Here is a 21,906-nt window from a genome sequence, read left to right on the forward strand (position 1 = left end):
ACCTGTGCTGCTTCTCTGTGTAATTAACATTGTAATATTCAGGACTTAACTTAACTTATGGGTCAGTATCTAAGTCTTTGACAATGATGAATGAGCTCATCTAACTGAAAAGTTAGATACCAAAAGATACCTCTTCTGTTACACTTACAATGAACATTGACAAGCAGGAATTGCTCAGGCAGACTCTTATCTGTATCTTTTCTCTTACCTTTTCCTTCAGATCCTCGATGGTGGCGAAGTAACCCGAGTAGTCACGGGAGACCACGTTTCTGCTCTGGTACCACTCCCGGATCAGGTTCTCCAGGTGCTCATTCTCCTTCTCCAGCTTGCGCACCTTATCCAGGTATGACGCCAGACGGTCATTCAGGTTCTGCATGGTGGCCTTCTCATTGGCCCCAACATGGAGGTCGAGACCATCAGCAAGATTCAAGCTTGGTGTTCCACAGCTCATCTGGGATGAAGAGATACGGACTCCATGACCTCCTGCTCCACCATAGACACTCATGGTGTTCTGCTTGAAGCTTCTTGTCCTCATAGACATGTTGAAGGGTCTTGATGTGAACCAAGTAGGATAACTGGAGTTGATCTGCAGCTGAGTGCCTAACTTTGGCATTGTGGTTATATAGTTGCCAAAGTGGGATGGGCCTTGCATACGCTGAAAGGTAAGAATGCAGTTGACAGCTCAACCCCCCCACCCCTCTATGCAATCTCTCCATCACCATGGGTGTGGTGACCAGTGGGTAGGGGTTCATTCACCTCTTTTCAGGTCAAACTTGTGATTCCACATTTTGTTGCAACTCAGTGAAAGCACAGTGATAAGTTGAAAATTCCTTTTTCTAGATAATCCTTTCATCAGTTTGTTTTTTGGCCCCCCCCCCTTTTGTTTGCTTAGATGTTGGTATGAGAAAAACATACATTTCAAAATCCAAATCTGAATACTTTGTTTATCCTAGGGTGGAATTGCATTACACTGAAGTGTGGATATGAAATAAGAATGATATAAACTGCAGTTTGTTAAAATGTTAAATGTCTTGTTAAGTACTCCAGAGTTACAGAGAATGTATAAAACAGTGAAAGTTTAGGTTCTTTTAATCCTAAGAGACTGCAGTGTGTAGCTATCCTGTAAAATAGTCACTCACCCTACTTACTCATAGCAGTGACAAAAATAACACATACCAGCGATAATTTCACCTGTGTGGTACTCTATGTCAGCTGACGTTATTTTTGCCACATAAGCTTCTAGGCAATAGACAAAAGACTGTATTAATTAAAACTTACACAATGTAACTGTAACACAATAAATGAATGGATGTGTTTATATTTTAAGTGATCACACAGACAAGAGCATGCAGCACTTGTCTGTACAAGAAACTCCAAATTTCAGAACAGGAGAAAATACAAAGGGAAGGAAAATCTAGCACAGGGCTGATCCCGCGAGCCACCAGCAGTTCTGTGTTAATTAGCAATTTTAAATCTTGTTTGTTAATTTTTTTTTTAAATAAAAATGACTATTAAAATGTAATATATCTTAGGGTAGGCAAATACACAGCCAGAAGCTCAATTAAGTGATCATGCTAAGCTAAGAGGTTGAACATGGTAAACATTACACCTGCCAAACATTATCTTGTCACCACTGCCATTGTGAGTATGTTAATTTGCTGATGGGGCATCAAGTAAGATCCACAGAGCGAGACACTAAAACACAAACATGTCCTAAGTGGAATGTCTCTGGCATTTTAGAGAAAGTATACCTAATAGAAATTTATGTTTAATTAGCGCTTATAGCTGATTGTCTTATAAAAGTATTAGCAATCTTTTGGGCCCACAACAAGTAGGATACTGATAAATGTAATATGTTTCACTAATTGCATAAACAACTTGCAAAAGTAAGATGTTAACCTATCGAGAATGCGCCAGCTGGTTTTACTGGTTTGTAGTTATCAGGCCATACTCATGAGAGAAAACAATCACCTTGTACCCCCTCCCCCCACCAACCTATCATCATTCAGTCACATAGCCTGGCTGCCTCTCTGCCATCATTTGAGCTCTTCAGCTTCCTCATTCAGCAGTCACACCGATAAGCTGGGAGAGGCCAGAAAAAGGAATGAGTGATGGTTGATTTGCATCTAAGGAATGACAGTCAGTCTCAGTCTGTTTTGCAAGAGAGAAAGTAGCATTAGAAGCACAGAAACTACAAACTATATTTTTTAATAAATAATATTATTATTGATAAGGTGATTCCTGTTTTAAACACTTGACTTAGTAGTCCAATTTTAGACTGTGTTGTTTGTGTGTGTGTTATATCTCCGTTTAGCATCATCAACAAGTGTGACGACCTTTAAAAAAAGCTAATCTTGTTAGTATGCTGGTCTGGAGTATTCAGTTATGTGGTAACAAAATGCTTCAATCTTTCCTTGAGTGAAACTCGCATAAAATTCACCCAAAGCCCTGATTGTGCAAAGCTCAGAGAAACGGTAAAAAACCCCTGAGCTGTCATCAAGACTTTGAAAACTTTTCACATGACTGAGCTCATGTTGATTGACAGCAAAAAACTGTAACTATAAGGTACAAACAATGAGGATACAAGAATACCTTGTTCACATTGCAGTAAATCGTTCAGTTCTTAATGTGTTTTTTTATTCATGTCATCTCATCTAGTTCATGATAGGATATCTTATGTATCATATTTATTCAATTTATTTTGACTGATTTTGAGCAACACAGTCAGTTTTGGAAAGTCAGCCTGCTTTCCCCAAAGCCTCGGGGGCTTAACAGCCATCCAGTGAAGAAGCAACCTGATAGCCTTGGTTGACCTGACGGACAACTTTTCACGTTACCATAATCCTTTCAAAAACTTTTCCTCAGGTCACTGTTGAAAGATCTTTTAGTTCAGTTTAACATGAGAATAATGTCGCACTTCCCGCCAATGCCTTGTGGTGTTACTACAGGTTCACTGATTTGTATATCTGATTGCATATCAAGGCACACTTGCATGCTTTTTAAAAAGTTGAAAAACTTCTTTTTTGAAAATAAGAGTTCATAGATGGTAACAGCAGCTGTTCAACGAGGGTAAATGTAATCGATTTATGGAAGAGTGAATTCCAATGTCACAGCATTATCAGTTTAAATCCCACTGATCCCAAATCTGAGATAGCAATGGATCTAAATGATTATATCGTATGGTTAAATGATCATCCAGTGTTTAAAGGGGTGGGCAAGAGAAGAATTTACAAGATTCAACTTTAGACCAATCCTGACCAAGCATGGGCTCACCACCTTCCATCAGCTCTCCACACCCACTTAATTTTGCTGTTTCAACAAGAAGACCAGGCAGACAGATCAAAAGGAACCCACATTTTGACTTGCAATAAAGATCCAGAGCTCCACTGTGCACCTTTTTTCTTTTTACTCTTCAGCTTCTTTTAGTCATTAAATCAGAAACATTCTGCAGCTGTCATTACATGTTGGATACTCTGTGCATACTTGCGAATGAGCGTGTGCTGAATAGTTACACACTTTGTATGTGACTCTGTGCGTCTCAGGGAAGAGCAAGACTGTGTGCCTGTTTTGTGACGTGATATTCATGTTTTAACTGCAAGATTATCTATTATTAAACTAATAATGTTACAGCATCAATTTCCTTTTATCATTGATTGTATTTATCTATCAGATGCCTTAATAAGAGAGGAAGATGATGACGAACTGTCTTTTGGAAAATTAAGTTTAGCATACCTGCTGCTCTCACTTTACACAACTTTCATGACCCCTTTGGGTGTGGCAGGGTGAGTCACTGAAAACATGCTTAATAATCTACACAGTGAGCAGTTCTGTGTGTGATACAAAAGTGATACCTTTGGATATCGCTAGATGGTGCACTTCTACTGAGAATCTCACCTGTATGCAGGGTGTGGCCCTGTGAGAGTACATTAGCCCAACAAGACCTTATCTGACCTTCTCCTTGTGTCTCTGTGTCTAATCTTTTTATGTTCTATTAGTTTCTTTATATATTAGATGTTTTTAGAATAGACAACAGACCAAGCATGTAAGCAGATGGAAGTTAAATTGTACTTTTCTTTCCTTCATTTTCTGCAGAGGGTAGCTTTAGGTGCACTAAATTAGCTGCACCTACCAAACTCTGAGGTAATTAAGTAGAATCCAGAAAGTGCTTGTAGTACTTTGAGAAGAGAAGAAGCTCTCCTTTAAAACATTGAACAGTGGCTTCACTGCTGGAATGAACCATGGTGGGTCAACACACTTCAGTTTGCTCAAACTACTGTTGATGAATGGACATGAGTGAGTCTATGCACAGCTGATGATTTACTGCATGATGAGAGAGGGAATATAAACCGAGCACACAAAATCCACCATATAGATATACACACAGGTTGGTACACTCACACTTTGAATTTTCAGTCAATAAATTAGCCCAGGACCTTTGTCAGAAATATTGCTGATGGTGTGGTACAGACCTGATAGTTAAAGTGTATCTGATAATGTCTGTGGAAGGGTGTGGTACATTTAGAGACTTTAAGGACTGTGTTGCTCCATACAGACTGTGATTCATACTTTCTCTGCAATGAGCTCCACTCCCTACTGTTTGTGCATTGTATATCTGTAACCAAGACGGAGTTGCATTCATAGCTAGACATTGAGGATGTTTTATTTATTTCTTTATTTGTTCATATAACTTGGGAGCTCCCTAATAGATGATAGATCCAGACAAACATGCAATGACACTGTTCTCATTAATTACTGAGTTAATATTGACACACTCTGGTGCAGTAAGGCTGCACAGTATATCCTGCACAAATACCTTGAATTATTAAATTTGTATTCCCTGAAAACAACTGCACACCAGATGCTGAAACTAATAAGAATTACTTAATTACAGCTTTACTTTTGTTTTCAACCATGTCTTTTGTCCCATTGCTTTAGTTGTATTGCCAGCATCAGCATGGTAACATGACAATAATGAGCCTATCACAGACACTGTTTATTGTATTTTTCTGTGTTTACTGAGCAACCTCAACCTGAACAATGTTCCATTGATTAAGTGCCAAAAATCGCACTTCCTATCGTGGCCACTTGAGGTTAATTTAGAATGCCAACATGTGCTGAAATGCTCGAATTATGGCTTTCTGTCTGGCCAGTGCACTAATATCCTGTTGGCAAGCGAAACTGGAGTATTTGCATTCATGCAGGTCCAAATAGTACTTTTAATAGATGCACCGATACAGATTTCCGCATTTTGCCAACAAAGTTAGCTGAATCATCTAACACTTTCCTCTCTTCTGTTAAACTAAACTGCATCTTTACACACCAACGGGTGACATAACTGTGATCTATTAACCTTCCATGCATATCTTTACCTGTTAGTGTAGATGCTAGTTATCACAAATCACAAGGTGCAGCTGAATTTGATTAGTTTTGCTCTTAAATCAAAATACTGGACAAGTGAACATTTTGTTAAAACAGTGCTAAATGATTTCAGCAGTTCACATGACCTGGCCAGTTTGAAGAAGTCCCCGTGTCTGACACATGCATGTGTAAGTCCATCACTTGAGAGAATACAAGAGGATACACCATAATTCTGTTGTTAACGTTGCAGTTTGTCTACAGCGTGTTGTAAAAACCAACTCCGATGAATAAAATGCTTTGCAGGTATCAAATACAAGAGATGTGTTAAAAAACGAGTGTGATGAGATACATTTGATCTGGTGTAATCTACAAATAAAAAGGCAATAATTAAACTTTATTTGGTTCATGTGTGCAATAGATTTCAAGAGGCAATAAAAAAGAATAAAATGGCACTGATATGATATAATGTGCCAATTATTAATAAAGAAAGTAGCCTGGTTGTGAAAGACATGGGAACACCAGCCAACTGTCATTCTCATTGTACAACGAAACTGACGGCAAGGACACTTTGCTCGGTTATGTTCAGATAAAGGAATCCAAACCATCCAGAACACTGCAGAATACAATAGATAAGGTTCAGGTATACACAGTGACGCATGCACACTGCCATCCTTGTAGTTGCTATGCTACAAACAGTCTTCCAAATAGTGGAGTATTTTGATGTTTTGAGTCTACGGTAACTTTGAGGAGAACAGTGGGCTTCCTCTCATGTTCTTAGGTTGTGACTCTTTTTGTTTTAACATTGAATAGAAACCATCTCATTAGTCCTTACAGCTGAGAAAAGGAAACTGAACACAATGAATGGAGCACTTTATTGTTCCCCCTGTTACTGTTAGCTGCAAGTTTGCTTCACTATGCAGTCATTATTTGTGGTTTATTTTAGATGTAAGGACTTAAAACATGGGTAATGAATTTTAGTCTAAGAGCCACATACAGCTCAAATTGAGTTAATCTTGATCGGACTATTATTTTAAAAATAAGCATTTAAAAAAAAGTGCAATTTCATATCAGTCAGTCTACATTATTAAAACGAAATGCAACTGTGGGACCTCAATGAAAGACTGTAACATAGCCAGAAAACAGATTTTCATTCAGACGAATAAAATGAAGTTCAAGACTGCAGGTAGTAGAGTGCATTGTTGTTTCATGAACTTTTATCATGATATACACAGAAGAAAGAAAAGCAATACTGTGATAGAAAAATAGTCACAAAAGCTGTCAAGCAAGTCATGAAACAGAGTGTTATCTGAACAGGCTGCAGGTTGTAAACAGTCTTTATCAGATGATCTTATCTTCATGTTGACTTCTTGGCAAGTAAGCAGTAAGCCAATTTGCCTGAGGGTTTTGAAGTAGGTGGAGGTGGAGTAATATTTTTACTGGATGAGATAGTAAATTACTCAGTATGAATAAAAGCATCATAAAGGACACGGTCAGACACCTTAGGATTGCCACAAAGGTAGAAGGGGCGGCTAACAGGATTTAAATGATTTAGCTTTAACTATTAGGCCACTGATGGAGGACTCTGGAGGATGTTTTAGTAAACATTGAGCATAGACTTTGTTCTCAATCATCATCAGCTTGATAACAAAAAGCTCATCAATTTGAGTTTGAAGCTCAGGTCTGAAGACATTGTCGTCACATGCATCACATCACCGTAGTGAATACATTGTAACTGAAGGTTGCATTGATATTTAAATAAAAATGGACATTAAGAAGAAAGGTGTCTGTGTGAGTCGCCTGTCATGGAGATTATAACCTGCTGTGAATACATGAGTCATAATTTGGTTTTAGTGAAAACACCCAGCTTGATTGACCAACCCAAGTCAGACATGAGGTCAACCACTCTGTTTTAACACGTTTCTAAAGTGTACTCATCTGTTTTGGTAATGAATCTGCCCGTACCTGCATATTTCTCAGCACCTGTGCCAGGTTTGATTCATGCTTTATCGGTTACAATGCCAGGAAGTCTCAGTTTAAAAATTTTTTTTCCAAGTGTTGTTTAGACAGCATGTTGTGTATAAGATCAGAGCTCATGAGAAACCTAGCACCAACTCCCCCAGTGTTTGGTGCATTTTTTCCCCTTTGAGCTTCCAGTGGGAGTTTTTTACATACTCACTGTGAGGATATTAGTTTAGAGGAATTATCTTTCATTCACTGTTTTCATAATATGAGTGCTGGCACGCCCGCTGAGACGCTACATATTAAAGGTGATTAAGGGTTATACAAATAGACTAGACATGTCTTTATCTCCACTCAAGTCAAGGGAAAACTGTAACTCACAGACACTTAAAGACCGTAAAAGGCTATAATAAACACCTAGTCTTTAACACTTAACAAAAACAAACTTATTTCAGCTACACAAAGGCTTATTTTTCTTAAATGGTGTTTTGGAAAAACAAAGTAGAACTGATAAGGAGATGAACTGATCTGCAGGATTAAATCTTAGCTGTTTTTAAAAGAATATGAAATACTGATTGCTTCATCAACCTGATGACGCAGAAGCATTCTGTTACTCATAAATACACATTGTTTCGTTGTTGTAATGACCCTCAGGGCTTTATTCAGACCTTCACAAGACAGTGACAGAGAGAACACTAACTTTAGTGTAACCACACCTTTGAATGTTAAGTTTGTCTAAATGTCTGTGCCTGACCCCACCCTTTGCATACAGGCTCTTAAAAAATAATCTATTTCCTTTAAAAGGACAAAAAAACCATCATACATGAGGAATGCTTTAACCTAAGTGCAAAAATGATTTGGAGATGGGGGCAAAGCGGACATTTTAAAATGTATGTTTTTGTTGTTTATCCTTTTGGGATACGCACAGACATGCACAGTTGGGATCTTGGGCGTGCCGACCAGGCCTTTAACTCAGACGTGAAGCATACACATTAAGATGCTGTCAAACTGATGGAAACAAGTGCATATTTGGAAGGTGCTTTATGCTTTAGGTTTTGCAGGACACTTATACTTTCTAAAAAGACCATTGCGGTTTCTTACACATGTGCACTTTAAATATAAATATGCACTCTAAGCAGAAAGCTACTGCTAGCTGCTTGACTTTGACCATGCAAAGTTACTGCTGGTTGCCTAGCAGCTTTCCTGCACTCTGGCCCACAATTATATCTTTATAAATGTCATAAGTAGAATTTATAGTAAGATGCACGTTTCACTCCAATGCGCCTAATAAATTGTGCAATACTGATTCATTTCAAGATTTTAAGTAAGAGGGACTGATAGCTCTGTGGCTAGTTCTGGTCATGTGACCCGTGTCTTGCAGGCATTAACAACCCATCGAGATTTTTTTGCATCATATTTTGGGCATAGGCATGAAAGTGGCATTTCCGCGCTCGTCAAATAACATGACAAAAGTAAAAAAAGTAAATTAAAGCAAAGGTGAGTTCTAGTTTGAAGGTTAAAATGAGTATTAAGAGCTTCTAACGGTACAGATGTAGTCTAGACAAAAATCTGTATCTGTAATTTTTTAAGTAGCTTGTGTAACCCAGCTAAATATAGAGTGGCCAGATTCTGCCCCTTAAACAAAGTACAAAAGAAGCATGATTTACTTTTCCCTCTGACTGTAAACTGATCCCCCTGTGCCTCTTTCGTCTCCCCCAGCTGACACCAGATGCTAGAGCACAGAAACTGGCCAGAGCCCAACACTGAGATAACGACAACGCACACATGTGTGCACACTGAACCACCCACACATTCATGTGCTAACACATAAGTTGCTTGCACAATTTGTTGGGGCTCTGTGTCATCGCTCAAGAACTGTGACACAGTCCAAAACCAACAAAAAGAGCGGACACACACACGCAAACACACACGTACGCACGCACGCACGCACGCACGCGCGTGCACACGCACACAGGATACAAGACTGAGGGGGGATGTTGTGTGTGATAATAGTGAACAATGGGTGCTGATGTATTCTCTTGACTGAAAAGACAGAAAACAATGTTAGTTAGTGGGTCAAGGCTGGTTTAATGCATTCAGCACCCAGTAACACATTTATTTATTACACATTCTTTTTATCTAACTGAGAGCCATCACAGTGACAAATTAACATGTTACTGAAAAACATTGGTCATAAATTAAATTAAATAGTCCACAATCATTTATTATTCTTTTTTGCCTTTAGAAAATAGCTGTTTAAAAACTTTACCTGTTCGGTATAGACAAATGCATGGCGTTACAGCAAAGTCTTTTGCAAACAGAAGATTAATCAAATTGTTCATCTGTAAAAAGCACTGTAAGGTTAAAGGCTGTGAGATTAAATGCTTCATTTGGACTAACTCTACTACAGCTTGATTTTATCATCAGTGAATTTTAAAGTGAAAGAGACTCATGGAAACTTTTGTTTTTGCAAAGTGCTCATATGAATGTTGACCTATGGTGGAACATTCATATGAGCACTTTGCAAAAACATCAAATCTGGAGCCTTTCCATTTACAGTGAGATACCAAATGGGTGGTGTGATCATGACTATACCGGCAGGTATTTATAAAAGCATACACAAAAAGTATTAATACAAAAACGCACAAAGATATGCACACATACATACGGTACTAACAGTCCTCACACACACACACACACGCACGCACGCACGCACGCGCGCACGCACGCACACACACACATTCCATAAGAGTTCCCTCACAGGGGTGTGCAGAAACCAAACCCTGGTCCTTAACAGAAAACAAATGTCGCTTTAAAGCTGTAACAGAAAACTCCCTGCCCAGTTCTCCACCTTGCCCCTCCCATTCAGGCCCGCCCCACACCAGCAGCACTATATCAACAGCCTGCCTCTCTCTATCAAACCCCAGAGTCCTGCCGCAGTCTACAGCTGTGTAACGGTTCTTTCTTTTTAGCGTCCTCTCTTGACCAGCAGACAGCCATCATGTCTATCATCAGACAAAGCCGCACTTTCACATCAAGTGCTGCTCCCCAGAAGGCCCATAGTGTGTCTGGGTTCAGCCTCAGATCAACACCTCGCATCTCTGCTTCCAGTGCACGTTTTGTGTCCTCATCAGGAGGCATGGGGATGGGTGGCGGCCTGGGCATGGGTGGCGGTGGCTTTGACCTGTCAAGCGCCCTGGACCAGGGAACAGTGCGCCTGAACGAGAAGGCCACCATGCAGAACCTGAATGATCGTCTGGCCTCCTACCTGGAGAAGGTCCGCTCTCTGGAGGCAGCCAATGCCAAGCTGGAGAAACAGATCAGAGAGTACTATGAGAAGAAGGGACCAGCAGCTGAGAAGGACTACAGCAAGTACTGGGACATCATCAACGGCCTGAAGGACAAGGTATGTGTGTACCAGCTTAACTGCTTAAATACCAGAAAATTCAAATATCTGTTGTGCTGTAAATGGTTAACAAGGAAGCATTTCAAAAATCAACATACATGATAGGCATAATGACAGACTGCATAATCTATTGTGCTACTGAATACTTGGTGTTTTAGTGGACAGTTAACAAATATGTATTAATTCCAAAATCTCAAATTAAGCAAGGAAAACTGACACATTTTGAGTGACACTGTGCGTGATCATTTAGTTTAGCTGCAACACTTCAGACGGTGTTGCAGCACAGAGGAACTGCATGTTAACAGTTAACATAAGTATGCAAAGCTAGCAACAGATCAAAATCAAAACCAGCCTAAGCTAACTAATGTATAGTGATGTAACCAAAACTAACTCACAATGTTGTTCTTCTCTTAAGATCCATGCCGCCACAATGGAAAATGCCAACATCCTGCTCCAGATTGATAACTCCAAACTGGCTGCTGATGACTTCAAGACCAAGTAAGCAAGAACTGTTATAATTTTGTGGACTGACTGTCCTTGTAAGATTAAACACAATGGCTTAAAGTAGCTGTTGTCTCATATCAGTGTTCTCTACTTTTAAAAAATGATTAGATTCGAGCATGAGCTGATGATGCGCCAATCAGTTGAGGCTGACATTGCCAACCTCCGCCGCCTGCTCGACCAGACCACCCTGACAAAGGCTGACCTGGAGATGCAGATCGAAGGCCTGCAAGATGAGCTGGCCTACCTGAAGAAAAATCATGCAGAGGTGATTTATAGATATCTTGAATTTACAAGCCATCAGTTATATACACACTGCTAGATGAATCATCTATTCTATAGAGCTGAATAAACTGAAACAATCAAACAGATCTAAATCCCTCTTTTTTCTCTGTTTGTTCAGGAGCTGGCAGCACTGCGTTCTCAGCTTACAGGCAATGTCAACGTAGAGGTAGATGCCGCACCTCAGCAAGACCTGAACAAAGTTCTGGAGGAGATCCGTGCACAGTATGAAGCAATTACCGATAAACATCGTCGCGATCAGGAATCCTGGTTTAATGACAAGGTAAAAAGATTTTCACATAAACAAAGTCATTATATCCCACACATTGCAAATGACTAGGTTTAGGCCTGCAGCAGTCTATCCTGTAATTAAATACAATCTCTGAAGCCAAGATGAGTAACTACTATCATCTAACTTTGTCTTTATTTCCTGCTTTAGTCGGCAACCCTGACAAAAGAGATAACCATCCACACAGAGACAATCCAGACGTCCAAGACAGAGATCAGTGACCTACGGCGCACACTGCAGGGCTTGGAGATTGAGCTGCAGTCTCAGCTTAGTATGGTAAGAAAAACATGAAACCCCAAACCATCTATTCACATCTCACTGATATTGCCTTATATGATCAAAATCCCCACATTGCTGTCTTGTGTAAAAGAAATGAAGAAAGGGATGATGACAGAGGGTGTGGAGCAGAGGGGAGGGCAGGAAAGGAAGGGTTTTTTTGCAAGAATGAAGAATGAGAGAGAGCGAGTGAGCGAGATAAGAATGATTGGAGCAGTGAAGGAAGGAGGGAGGGCCTCATGGTCAGGAAAACATTTCACAGACATCTGTCCAGATTCTGGGAGACATAAAAGAGTTTAAAGAAAGCTGAAGGAATGCTGAACTGGATGGCTCAGAAGCTGTACTCCCACAGATTATCTGTGCTCAGCTGGAGTTAGTCACTGAACACTCCCTGCAACAAACACACTCAGGGAGAAAAAGACACATGCACTTAAATGCATTTGCCTTTTATACTTTCATAAAGAGAGATAAAACAGTATAGAAAAACATATATACCTAAGAACAAATATACCTAAAACACTGAATTGTTTGCACGTACAGATAACATGATTTAGGCATCACCACTTGTGTGCCCTAATTCTGCTTTTCCTCCCACTTTAACAGAAAGGGGCTTTGGAGAACACGTTAGCAGAGACAGAGGCTCGATACAGCGCCATGCTCGCCGGCTTCCAGAACCAAATCAACATGCTTGAAGCAGAGCTAGCCAACGTTCGTGCCAGCATTGAGCAACAGGGCCAGGACTACAAGATGCTTCTGGATATCAAGTCAAGGCTGGAGCAGGAAATTGCAACCTACAGGAGCCTGTTGGAATCAGAAGAGTCCAGATAGACACAGGTGAATGTGCTTTTGAGACTCCTTACGTGAAAATGCACTCATTTCTTGCACTGTACTTCTTTTCTCACTGTTAGACCAATTAGTACAGGTAAGTAATGTCTTATTTAACAAATACCACGAAGACTTGATGGGTTCCTGTAATAAAAGCTAGAAGCACAGCATAAAATTTTTTTTCTTCTTTTAACAGGGGGCTGAAGTACCACAGTCACAACCACCACTGTGTGCACTTCCAGCTAGGAGCTCCAGCTGGCAGGACAAGCTGTTCTTAGACACACGCACACTCACACACACACACATACTCCCACAAATAAAAGATTTTAAATGAGAGGAAACTGTACTGAAAAATGTTGGAAAAAAAAACTGTTTAAGAGTTCACGATCCAAGTTTGCAAATCAGAAGACGAAATTCCTGATGTACTGTGTGTGTTTGTGTGTGTGGTGTCTCTGAAAAATAAATCTGCCAGTGAATATAAGAGTTGTGTTGTTTTTGTCACTTTACTGATCTTTCAGAACATACTCAGGGTACTCATTTTTCCCCCTCCATAACATTGCTCTGTTTATGCAGTTGCAATGGCAACCGATAACTTCTGGGAGGTGGGATATGGGCTTGTGGAAATCTGTGTTACGTAACAGCACTGCTTTCAGGAAAGGGTGAACAATGGTTAACAGCTCAGTGTGGAAAGCACTGGGACTTAGAGGAGAAGCCGGGCAGAAATCTATGGCAAACTTGATGTTAGAAAAATTCAAACATGACAAGAAACTCAAATGAAGCAAATGATCCCAAGTCTTACTCAGAGAAAGACACACCCAGATGGTTGACTAATCCTTGCCCCATGTGGGTTTTCAAAAGTTTTTATATGAAGTCTGTGTAACTACTGTCACCTGGAAACAAGAACACACACCGGCCAGGACAGAAACACAGAGTGGAAATACAAACAGCCTTTAACTGAACAAAGAGAGTCATTGTGCAAACACTGTGCTATCAGTACTGAACTCTGCCCCCTTTTATGAAGTCTGAGGGAAGCCAAATGACCAGTGTGGGCTGTCATGATGAAAAACTGTTAAGGGTGGGGTTGCTGCTAGCTTATTGTATGTTTCGTGTGAAAGAAAGAAAGAGAGACAAGATTTCTGCCTATTTGTGTGTGTGTGTTAAGTCACAGCCTCTCAAATTAGAGCGAATTCTCAAGTGATGGTGTAATGCTTGTTGGCAAGAAGAGAAGTGGATTAAATTGCAACTTCTACCCCTCTCTAAGGAGATTCTCTCACCCATATTTGGACCCATTTTTGTTGCACATCAGAGTCTGTCCACACTGGTATAAAGATAAAAATTCACAGCAGAGGTCATAAAAACACGTTGAACCAACTCCAGACTATTTTACTCAGATTATTGCTAACCCGCTGGACCCATCTTTAGAAAACTCTGGAAAGCAACTGACTGACAATTTGTAATGTATGTTTTTTTCAGTGATTAAAATGTGCTATGATGTTTTTCTTTTTTCATCAAGCAACTTTTATATTTGTAGTGCATTATCAAAAATCTGTGTCATAGGGTCCAGCAGCAGTTCTGAAGAGTCTCAGACTTAGACAATAGAAAGTTTCCTAACATGCACATGTTCTAATAATAATCCAAAGGGTCTAATCTCATACCATTACATTACAAATGTTACCTTAGGGCAGGTCAGCCTTTGCATCTATTACTGCTTAAAATGACTGCTTTCAAGCACATCAGCAGTAGCTGATGTGCTTGAAAACGTTTGTGAAGATTGAAATGCATTAAAAAGATTAATCTGGGTCTGAAATTTGAAGCCCCCACTTAAGTGCTTTGAACCTGCATTTTTTCTATTGACTGGAAAAAGGGGAACTCCTCTGGTTGCAAAATAAAGTCACTGGAGTTTGTGAAATAATGACCCTATTGCTCATTTGATCTTTAAACTCTGTAAAAACTTTCCTGAAGGATTTATGGTCTCTATTGATTCTTCACTGCTTATCCAGTTCAAGACTGATGGAGCCTATCCCAGCAGTCCCAGAGGTGGAGTAGAGCACCAGTCTATCCCCAGTCCAGGGCAGGTAGACAATCATTTGCACTTACAGCCAATTTAGAATCACAAATTAACCTAACAGACATGTTTTTGGACTATGGGAGAAAGGTCAAGTGTCCAGAACTAACCTATGCAGGCAGAGGGACAACATGCAGATTAATAAAGACAAGCCCCAATTGGCTGGTGGATTCCAGCCCAGGATCCTTTTGCTGTGAGGCAACTGTTCTAACCATTGCACCACTGTGCTGTCGTTTCCGTATAAACTTTCCTGAAGAGTTTAGGATCTCAATCACTATCTAATGCAGCATGGTACACTTTTGTAAATTATGAAACTAGTAACAGTAAAACATGAGGCACTGTATGCTTTAGCGTGTGGCTATACAAGTTGCTCAATGTCAGTTCAAGGCTACAAAATGTCATGGTGGCTAGACCCATCCTTTATACTGCTCAAAAATCAGGTCTCAATGGGGGAAAAAAACACCATGCTGGATGTGTATACGGACATGGACTGGGTAAGAGGATGATTCACATCATTTGATGTACATGAAAATTATCAATCTACAGAGGGCTGAATTCAAAGACACCAAGAAAATCAAAGTGAAAAAATGAAGGAGCGGGCTAGTCAATTTTGCCAGAATTTCATTGTAGCAACAATTGTACACAGTAGTTTGTATGGCCCCCATGTGCTTATATGCATGCCTGACAATGTCGGTGCTCCTAATGAGACGACGGATGTTGACCTTGGAAATCTCCTGCTTGCATACTCTCGCCACATGAGGTTGGGCCTTGTTGTGTCAATGGATCCAAGGATTTTATCCAGATCCCTAATGGCAGTCGGGGGGCTGTTGTCTAGCCCGTCGAGCTCTGATCCACTGACCCATCATCAAACCAGCTAACTATGATGTAAGCAGCTGAGCATTCTCCACAACTTCTCCTGACCTGTTAATGCATCATGTGCTCAGGGATGTACCTGCCAATTCTGGTAACAGACCAAACAATGGTCTCTAACTGCAGGTCATTTTGTATGGTTGTGGCAGTGCTTCTTAGTCTTGAAACTGTGCTGGGTGACACAGCAAACCTTTACTGTGTTTTCTTTGAAAGTAAAATCTCAGCCCACATAAATATATCAACAGCAGTGATCACAAAACGGTGTATAACTGAACACAGTAGTGCGATTTTTAACCAGGTCTTCCCATTAACACCTGACCTGTCCAGAGGGTCAGTCAATGAGCTCGTCAATAGCTTCAATGCTAACATGTTAAATGAAATGGACACTATTGCTCCCATTAAGGTGAAGGTTATCTCTGGAAGGAAAAAGTCTCCATGGAGAAACTCCACACTAGTGAAAAATGAAAAAAAAAAGAGTGTAGGAAAGCTGAGCGCAGATGGAGAAAAACAAAACTCCAGGTTCATTATGACATCTATAAAGAGAAACTTCACAATTATAATTTACAACTGAGGAGTGCAAGAAGGTCCTACTTCTCTGACATCATCACTAAAAACAGCCATAATGCTCAGGTCTTATTTTCTACAGTTGACAGGCTAACAAACCCTCCTGTGTCAGTGGCAGCTGAACTTCATTCGACCATGGCCTGCAATGACTTTGCCAAATTCTTCACAGAAAAAATCCAAAAGATTAGACAAGCAATTGGTACATCAACAGCAGATCCAGAATATGTACTGTGTCCACCGAAAAACTGCTTAAACACCATGAAACAGTTTCACCCTATTAACAGCAAATACCTGGAGGACATCATAGGTCAGCTGAACTCCTCCTGCTGTTTAGATGTCCTGCCAACACGTTTTTTCAAAAAGGTCTCAAAGACTTTGGAGTCAGACCTGTTACAGATCGTCAACTTTTCTTTAATGTCAGGTGTGTTTCCAGAATCACTAAAAACTGCTGTAATAAAACCTATACTGAAAAAGGACAATCTTGACAAGACACAAATGAACAACTACAGGCCGATCTCAAATCTCCCATTTTTAAGTAAGATCATTGAAAAAGCAGTTTCTCAACAGCTCAATTACTTCTTAAAACAGAATAACTGCTATGATGCCTTCCAGTCAGGTTTTAGACAGAACCACAGCACTGAAACCGCTCTGACCAAAGTGTTCAATGACATATGTCTGAATACAGACAGTGGAAAAATGTCAGTCTTAGTTTTACTGGATCTCAGTGCAGCATTTGATACAGTTGACCACAACATATTACTCAAACGACTGGAGAACTGGACAGGTCTTTCAGGAACTGTACTAAACTGGTTCAAAACATACTTAGAAAACAGGAAATACTTTGTATCAATAGGTAACTTCACATCTGAGCAGACAAGTATCACATGTGGAGTTCCCCAAGGTTCCATCTTGGGACCCTTTCTGTTTAACATTTACATGCTCCCACTGGCACAGATTATAAACAACAACAAAATAAACTATCATAGCTATGCAGATGACACACAAATATATATCACAATGTCACCAGGAGATCAAGGCCCTGTACAGGCTCTTGGTAAATGCATTGAGGAAATTAATGACTGGTTGTGCCACAATTTTCTCCAGCTAAACAAAAACAAAACTGAGGTAATAGTCTTTGGTGCCAAAGAAAAACGATTACAGGTCACCAGAGAACTTCAATCTATACATCTAAAAACCACAAACCAGGCGAGAAATTTGGGTGTAGTGATGGATGCAGACCTAAACTTAGAAAAACACATTAAGACAATAACAAAATCAGCTTACTATCACCTCAAGAATATTTCAAGGATAAAAGATCTGATGTCTCAACAGGACCTGGAAAAACTAGTCCATGCATTCATCTTTAGTAGGCTTGATTACTGTAACAGCATCTTTACAGGTCTACCTAAAAAATCAGTCAGACAACTACAGCTCATTCAGAACTCTGCTGCTCGAGTCCTCACTAAGACCAAAAAAGTGGACCACATCAGTCCAGCTCTGAGGTCTTTACACTGGCTGCCTGTCTGTCAGAGGATCGACTTTAAAGTTCTGATGCTGGTCTATAAAGCTCTGAATGGTTTAGGACCAAAATACATCAGTGACCTCCTGACCCAGTATGAACCATCCAGATCCCTCAGGTCATCTGGATCCGGTCTTTTATCAGTTCCCAGAGTCAGAACCAGACACGGAGAAGCTGCATTCAGCTTTTATGCTTCTTATATCTGGAACAAACTCCCAGAAAGCCTCAGATCAGCTGAAACACTCAGTTTATTTAAATCCAGTTTGAAGACTCACCTATTCTCAGCTGCATTTGAATAAAGCACCAAATCCACACTTTTAAGCTTAAATTTCAAAACTTACATTTAACTACTGATTTTATCTACTGTTCTGATTTTATCTGTTTTGATTTTATATACTGTTTTGTTTGTTTGTTTGTTAATTAGTTAGTTAGTTTGTTTGTTTGTTTTAATCAATTTTAAATCATGCTTTTTATTTGTTTTTGTTTCTAATGTCTCTGTAAAGCACTTTGAATCACCTTGTTGTTGAATTGTACTATACAAATAAACTTGCCTTGCCTTTTGGAAATGGCATGTATGGATGTACCATCCTAGAGGCTGTAGGCTGAATTGCAAAAATTTTAATCACCCTCAGTCTATATAAGTTTCCTCCATTATCTGGGACAAGTGGGCCATGACATTGACCGAAATCTTTACAATCAATTACTTTATAACAGAGGACCAAACATTATATATTATCACTGCAATTTTATGAATGATTTATAAACCAGACTTTCCCACATAACTGGAAGAGGAAGTGTTTAAGCAATTTGGTTTAATTTGTAGAGGAGCCTCACCTTATAATGAATGTTACAACAAATAGCTGTCATGTCATGTGCAGCATGAACAGGTTAATAACTGTCTGCACGTGGCTGCATAAAGGAACCCCATAAAAAGCGCTGCCAAGTTGCAAACAGGATTTCTGTATTTCCCACTGTTGTGGCTGCTTGCCATTCAAGGCTAGCCTGGGGCTTGTAGAGTGAAAGAGGAAGACACTTGGCATATAACAGAAATTCTGCTCAATCAAACTAATAATGAACTGATTGTTAAAGTCAGCATTGGCTGAATACTTTAGTGGATTTGGTCTTTGTGTAAAAGAAACCTTTCCACATCATACAGTGGTTTCATCCCCTGCAATAGTATCACTAATCTCTGGCTGTGTTCACCACTTGTTTTAACAACTTATCTGGTATAATATTTAACTTAGACAGAAAATGACATCCCAGCTTTTAGGTGGTGCTGAGTGCCAGGCTAAGCTAATTTCGCCATCCGCTGAATCACAGACTATAAAGATGAACATTCAAGTTAATTCAAGGGAAAAGTGAAGACATCTGGAAGCATCTTAAACCCGTATGTTTTCTACTTGCTACAAGGGAAATATTATTGTGGTTTTAAAAAGAAGTCCATGCTGGTCCCTATTAGGATAAAAAAACAAAAATAGGATCATAAAGAAAGTTGTTTACTGCAGGCCTACTTCATGAGTAACACATCAAAGTATGAGCATGAAGTGTCTCTTGGCTTCATAGTCAGATGTGCCCCATCCAGGCGGTAACCTACCCTTCATCATACATTAGCTAGAAGGTAGAACAGCGTTATCACGATTAGTGTCTTAATCCATACAAGAAACCTTCACACAATACCTTGCATGTAACATTTAACATAAACTGCAACAGTAACCTTTAGTTGTAGTCATACTTTTTTTTTAATAACAGCTTATCTATTGGCACAGTTTTGAATTTCCACAGTCAACAGCAATTCATCACACTGGACAAAACACTTTGCTTTCTTCCTGACTGGGCAGGCTAGCAGTTTCCAGTCTTTGTGCTTAGCTAAGTTAGCTGGCTGCTAGCAGGCATTTAGCACAGACGTAGTACAGAAGCTTTACTGCACCTTTCAAAACTACTTCTTGACCCAATTGATAACAAGATTATACTAAGAAAGCAGAGTTTATTCAACACTTCACTAGGCCTGCTGTATATCAATGTGGAATTTAACTAAAGTACATTAACCTTTCCTATCAGAAAAATGTTTAGTTAAGTATTAAAGATGTCTGAAACAGCCTGATGTACTAATTGGCAGCACTGTTAATGGTTCAGGGTCAAAAAGTCCATTAAGGGGCTGGTGAAAGCCGGAACATTCTTCACTCGGATGGCGGACTCTATTCTGGAGCATTGTACAGTTTGCCATACAAGCTGAGAGGAATGCCTAACCTCTTTGCTAAAGGTCTCAAACACTTCATGGCATCAGACCTTACTGTGAAAGTTTTCAAACTGGGTTGGAGTTGCAGCAGGGCGCAGAAACAGTTGAGAGATAGAGTGGAACAAGGCCAAACAAATTCAAGGGGCTTTCAAGCCCTGCCAAGCATGAGCTGCATGTTATTTTTCAAGCCTCTGTAAGTGTTTTGATCATCCTGTGCAAGCAGAGTATTCGCTTTCAGCACATTCTCACCACTGAACCTTTCAGGGACACATATCCTTCCGACTTAACTGAATGGTGGCTGTTTAACAGGTAGAGCTGGTTTGATAAGCCACAGTGTGAAGACCAGTATGCATCTATTTAGGCAATGTTTACTACTATGAAAGAGGGAGCTTATCCCAAAGAATAGCTTTGATCCTGTAGCATTTTTCTCCAATGACTGTAAAACTGATTTTTCAAACCACATCCATTTTTAAAAGTTTCCCATAAGCTGGGTGGATGTGTAGAGGAACACATCCTAGCATGCAATAGGTGGAGAAACAAAAGACATGTCTTGTGTACTGAAAAGAACACAATTAAAATACCATTTAACAAACACAAAACTCGGAATAACTACCGGATGAAAAAGACAAAAACCACTTGATCAAAACTACTCTGAGGCAGACTGAAGCATATTTTCCCTACTGGCTGTAAACACATAGTCTGACTATGATTTTCCAGCTCCTGCAAGGCCCACAAATTAACTTCAACAAAAGAGCATTCACTGCACCAGCTATATAAAAAACTTTATATACTGTATGTAATACTGCACAAGCAATGTTAGGAAGGGAGAAAACTCAGCAAGTTACCAAGTAAATAAAATCAAATACGTAAATACACATTACACCATGAGCGTATATCCGCAGAATAGTAAGCACATAGCTTATCAGTAAGACAGGAGATTTGGGGCAAAGACTTATCATATAACTTGGCCTTCTATTACAAAGATTAATGTTACACTGCCACCAGGTGCTTGTTACCGCCACACTTTGGTAAGTAAGAAGTTGCTTCTTTACTGAGAGACTTGCTCTCATGCACCTAACTTAAACTTTATAACAGTAATACAGTGAGCATGGCATAGTCACATCTACATTGTGTTGCTGAAATGAATATCCATCAAAGTTCAGGAGACAAGCTCTAACTTGACTTACTTGAAGATGCTTTGTGTTGGTTTAGATTCATTGTGCTGCTATACAGAGCTCTATTGTTAAATAAAAGCCTCTAGCTCAAGTGAAGGGCTACAATGCGTTGGCATTACTAGCAGTGCACAGAGAACAAGTTACTGAAATAATGTAACCACAGTCCAGCGAACCTCTTCCACTCTGCTCTACAAGAGGAGGAGTGACTCACAGCAGAAAAACGCCTTTGGTTCACAGCCCACAGGGACTCTCGGTCCGCACTATGGTGCAGTGTAGTTTGGGTCTTAAATCCCATTTTTTTTTAAGTCGCTGTGAAATACTTCTGTCCAGCTAAAACTTTCCACTGTCTCAACACTGTCATCTAGAGGACAGCAGCAACATACTCTTTTAGAGAGCTGTGCTGTGCTAAATGTCAGATACTCTCAATGTTGGGAATTAGAATAGCAACCAGAGGCTACATGTCTCTACCAAGCAGTAAAATTCGAGTTAACTCGTGTGTAGGTAGGTAGTATCATGACTTCAAATGTAAAATATGGTAAATTCCTTCTATCCTATTCCCAATTTCAGGTTCTGGATAATGT

At 39.8% G+C, this 21,906-nt stretch overlaps 2 protein-coding genes across 4 annotated transcripts in view; one reads left to right on the forward strand and one right to left on the reverse strand.

The window, feature by feature from the left end:
* The window catches only part of krt98 (keratin 98), a 50,856-nt gene extending 33,540 nt beyond the window's left edge, over positions 1 to 17,316 (reverse strand). For all 3 annotated transcript variants that reach the window (XR_015129936.1, XM_086296657.1, XM_086296658.1), the window contains exon 1: positions 209 to 17,316. Coding sequence is in view for 2 of the 3 variants with exons in the window: in XM_086296657.1 (XP_086152783.1) it covers positions 209 to 652 (444 nt within the window). In the remaining variant the exon portion in view is untranslated. The remainder of the gene's footprint in view (positions 1 to 208) is intronic.
* Positions 10,226 to 13,377, forward strand: LOC147328356 (keratin, type I cytoskeletal 19-like). Its single transcript, XM_086296661.1, has 7 exons — positions 10,226 to 10,723; positions 11,139 to 11,221; positions 11,336 to 11,492; positions 11,628 to 11,789; positions 11,946 to 12,071; positions 12,675 to 12,905; positions 13,093 to 13,377. Exons 1-6 carry the CDS (start codon positions 10,319 to 10,321, stop codon positions 12,897 to 12,899), a joined length of 1,158 nt encoding a protein of 385 aa, XP_086152787.1. The 5' UTR covers positions 10,226 to 10,318; the 3' UTR covers positions 12,900 to 12,905; positions 13,093 to 13,377.
* Positions 17,317 to 21,906: the final 4,590 nt, after the last annotated feature.

The sequence above is a fragment of the Aulonocara sp. 'chitande type north' Nkhata Bay genome, linkage group LG6, assembly GCF_057382095.1.
Source record: "Aulonocara sp. 'chitande type north' Nkhata Bay isolate Kocher_YH1m ecotype deep benthic linkage group LG6, A_spYH_male_GT1.1, whole genome shotgun sequence".
NCBI classification, from domain to species: Eukaryota; Metazoa; Chordata; class Actinopteri; order Cichliformes; family Cichlidae; genus Aulonocara; species Aulonocara sp. 'chitande type north' Nkhata Bay.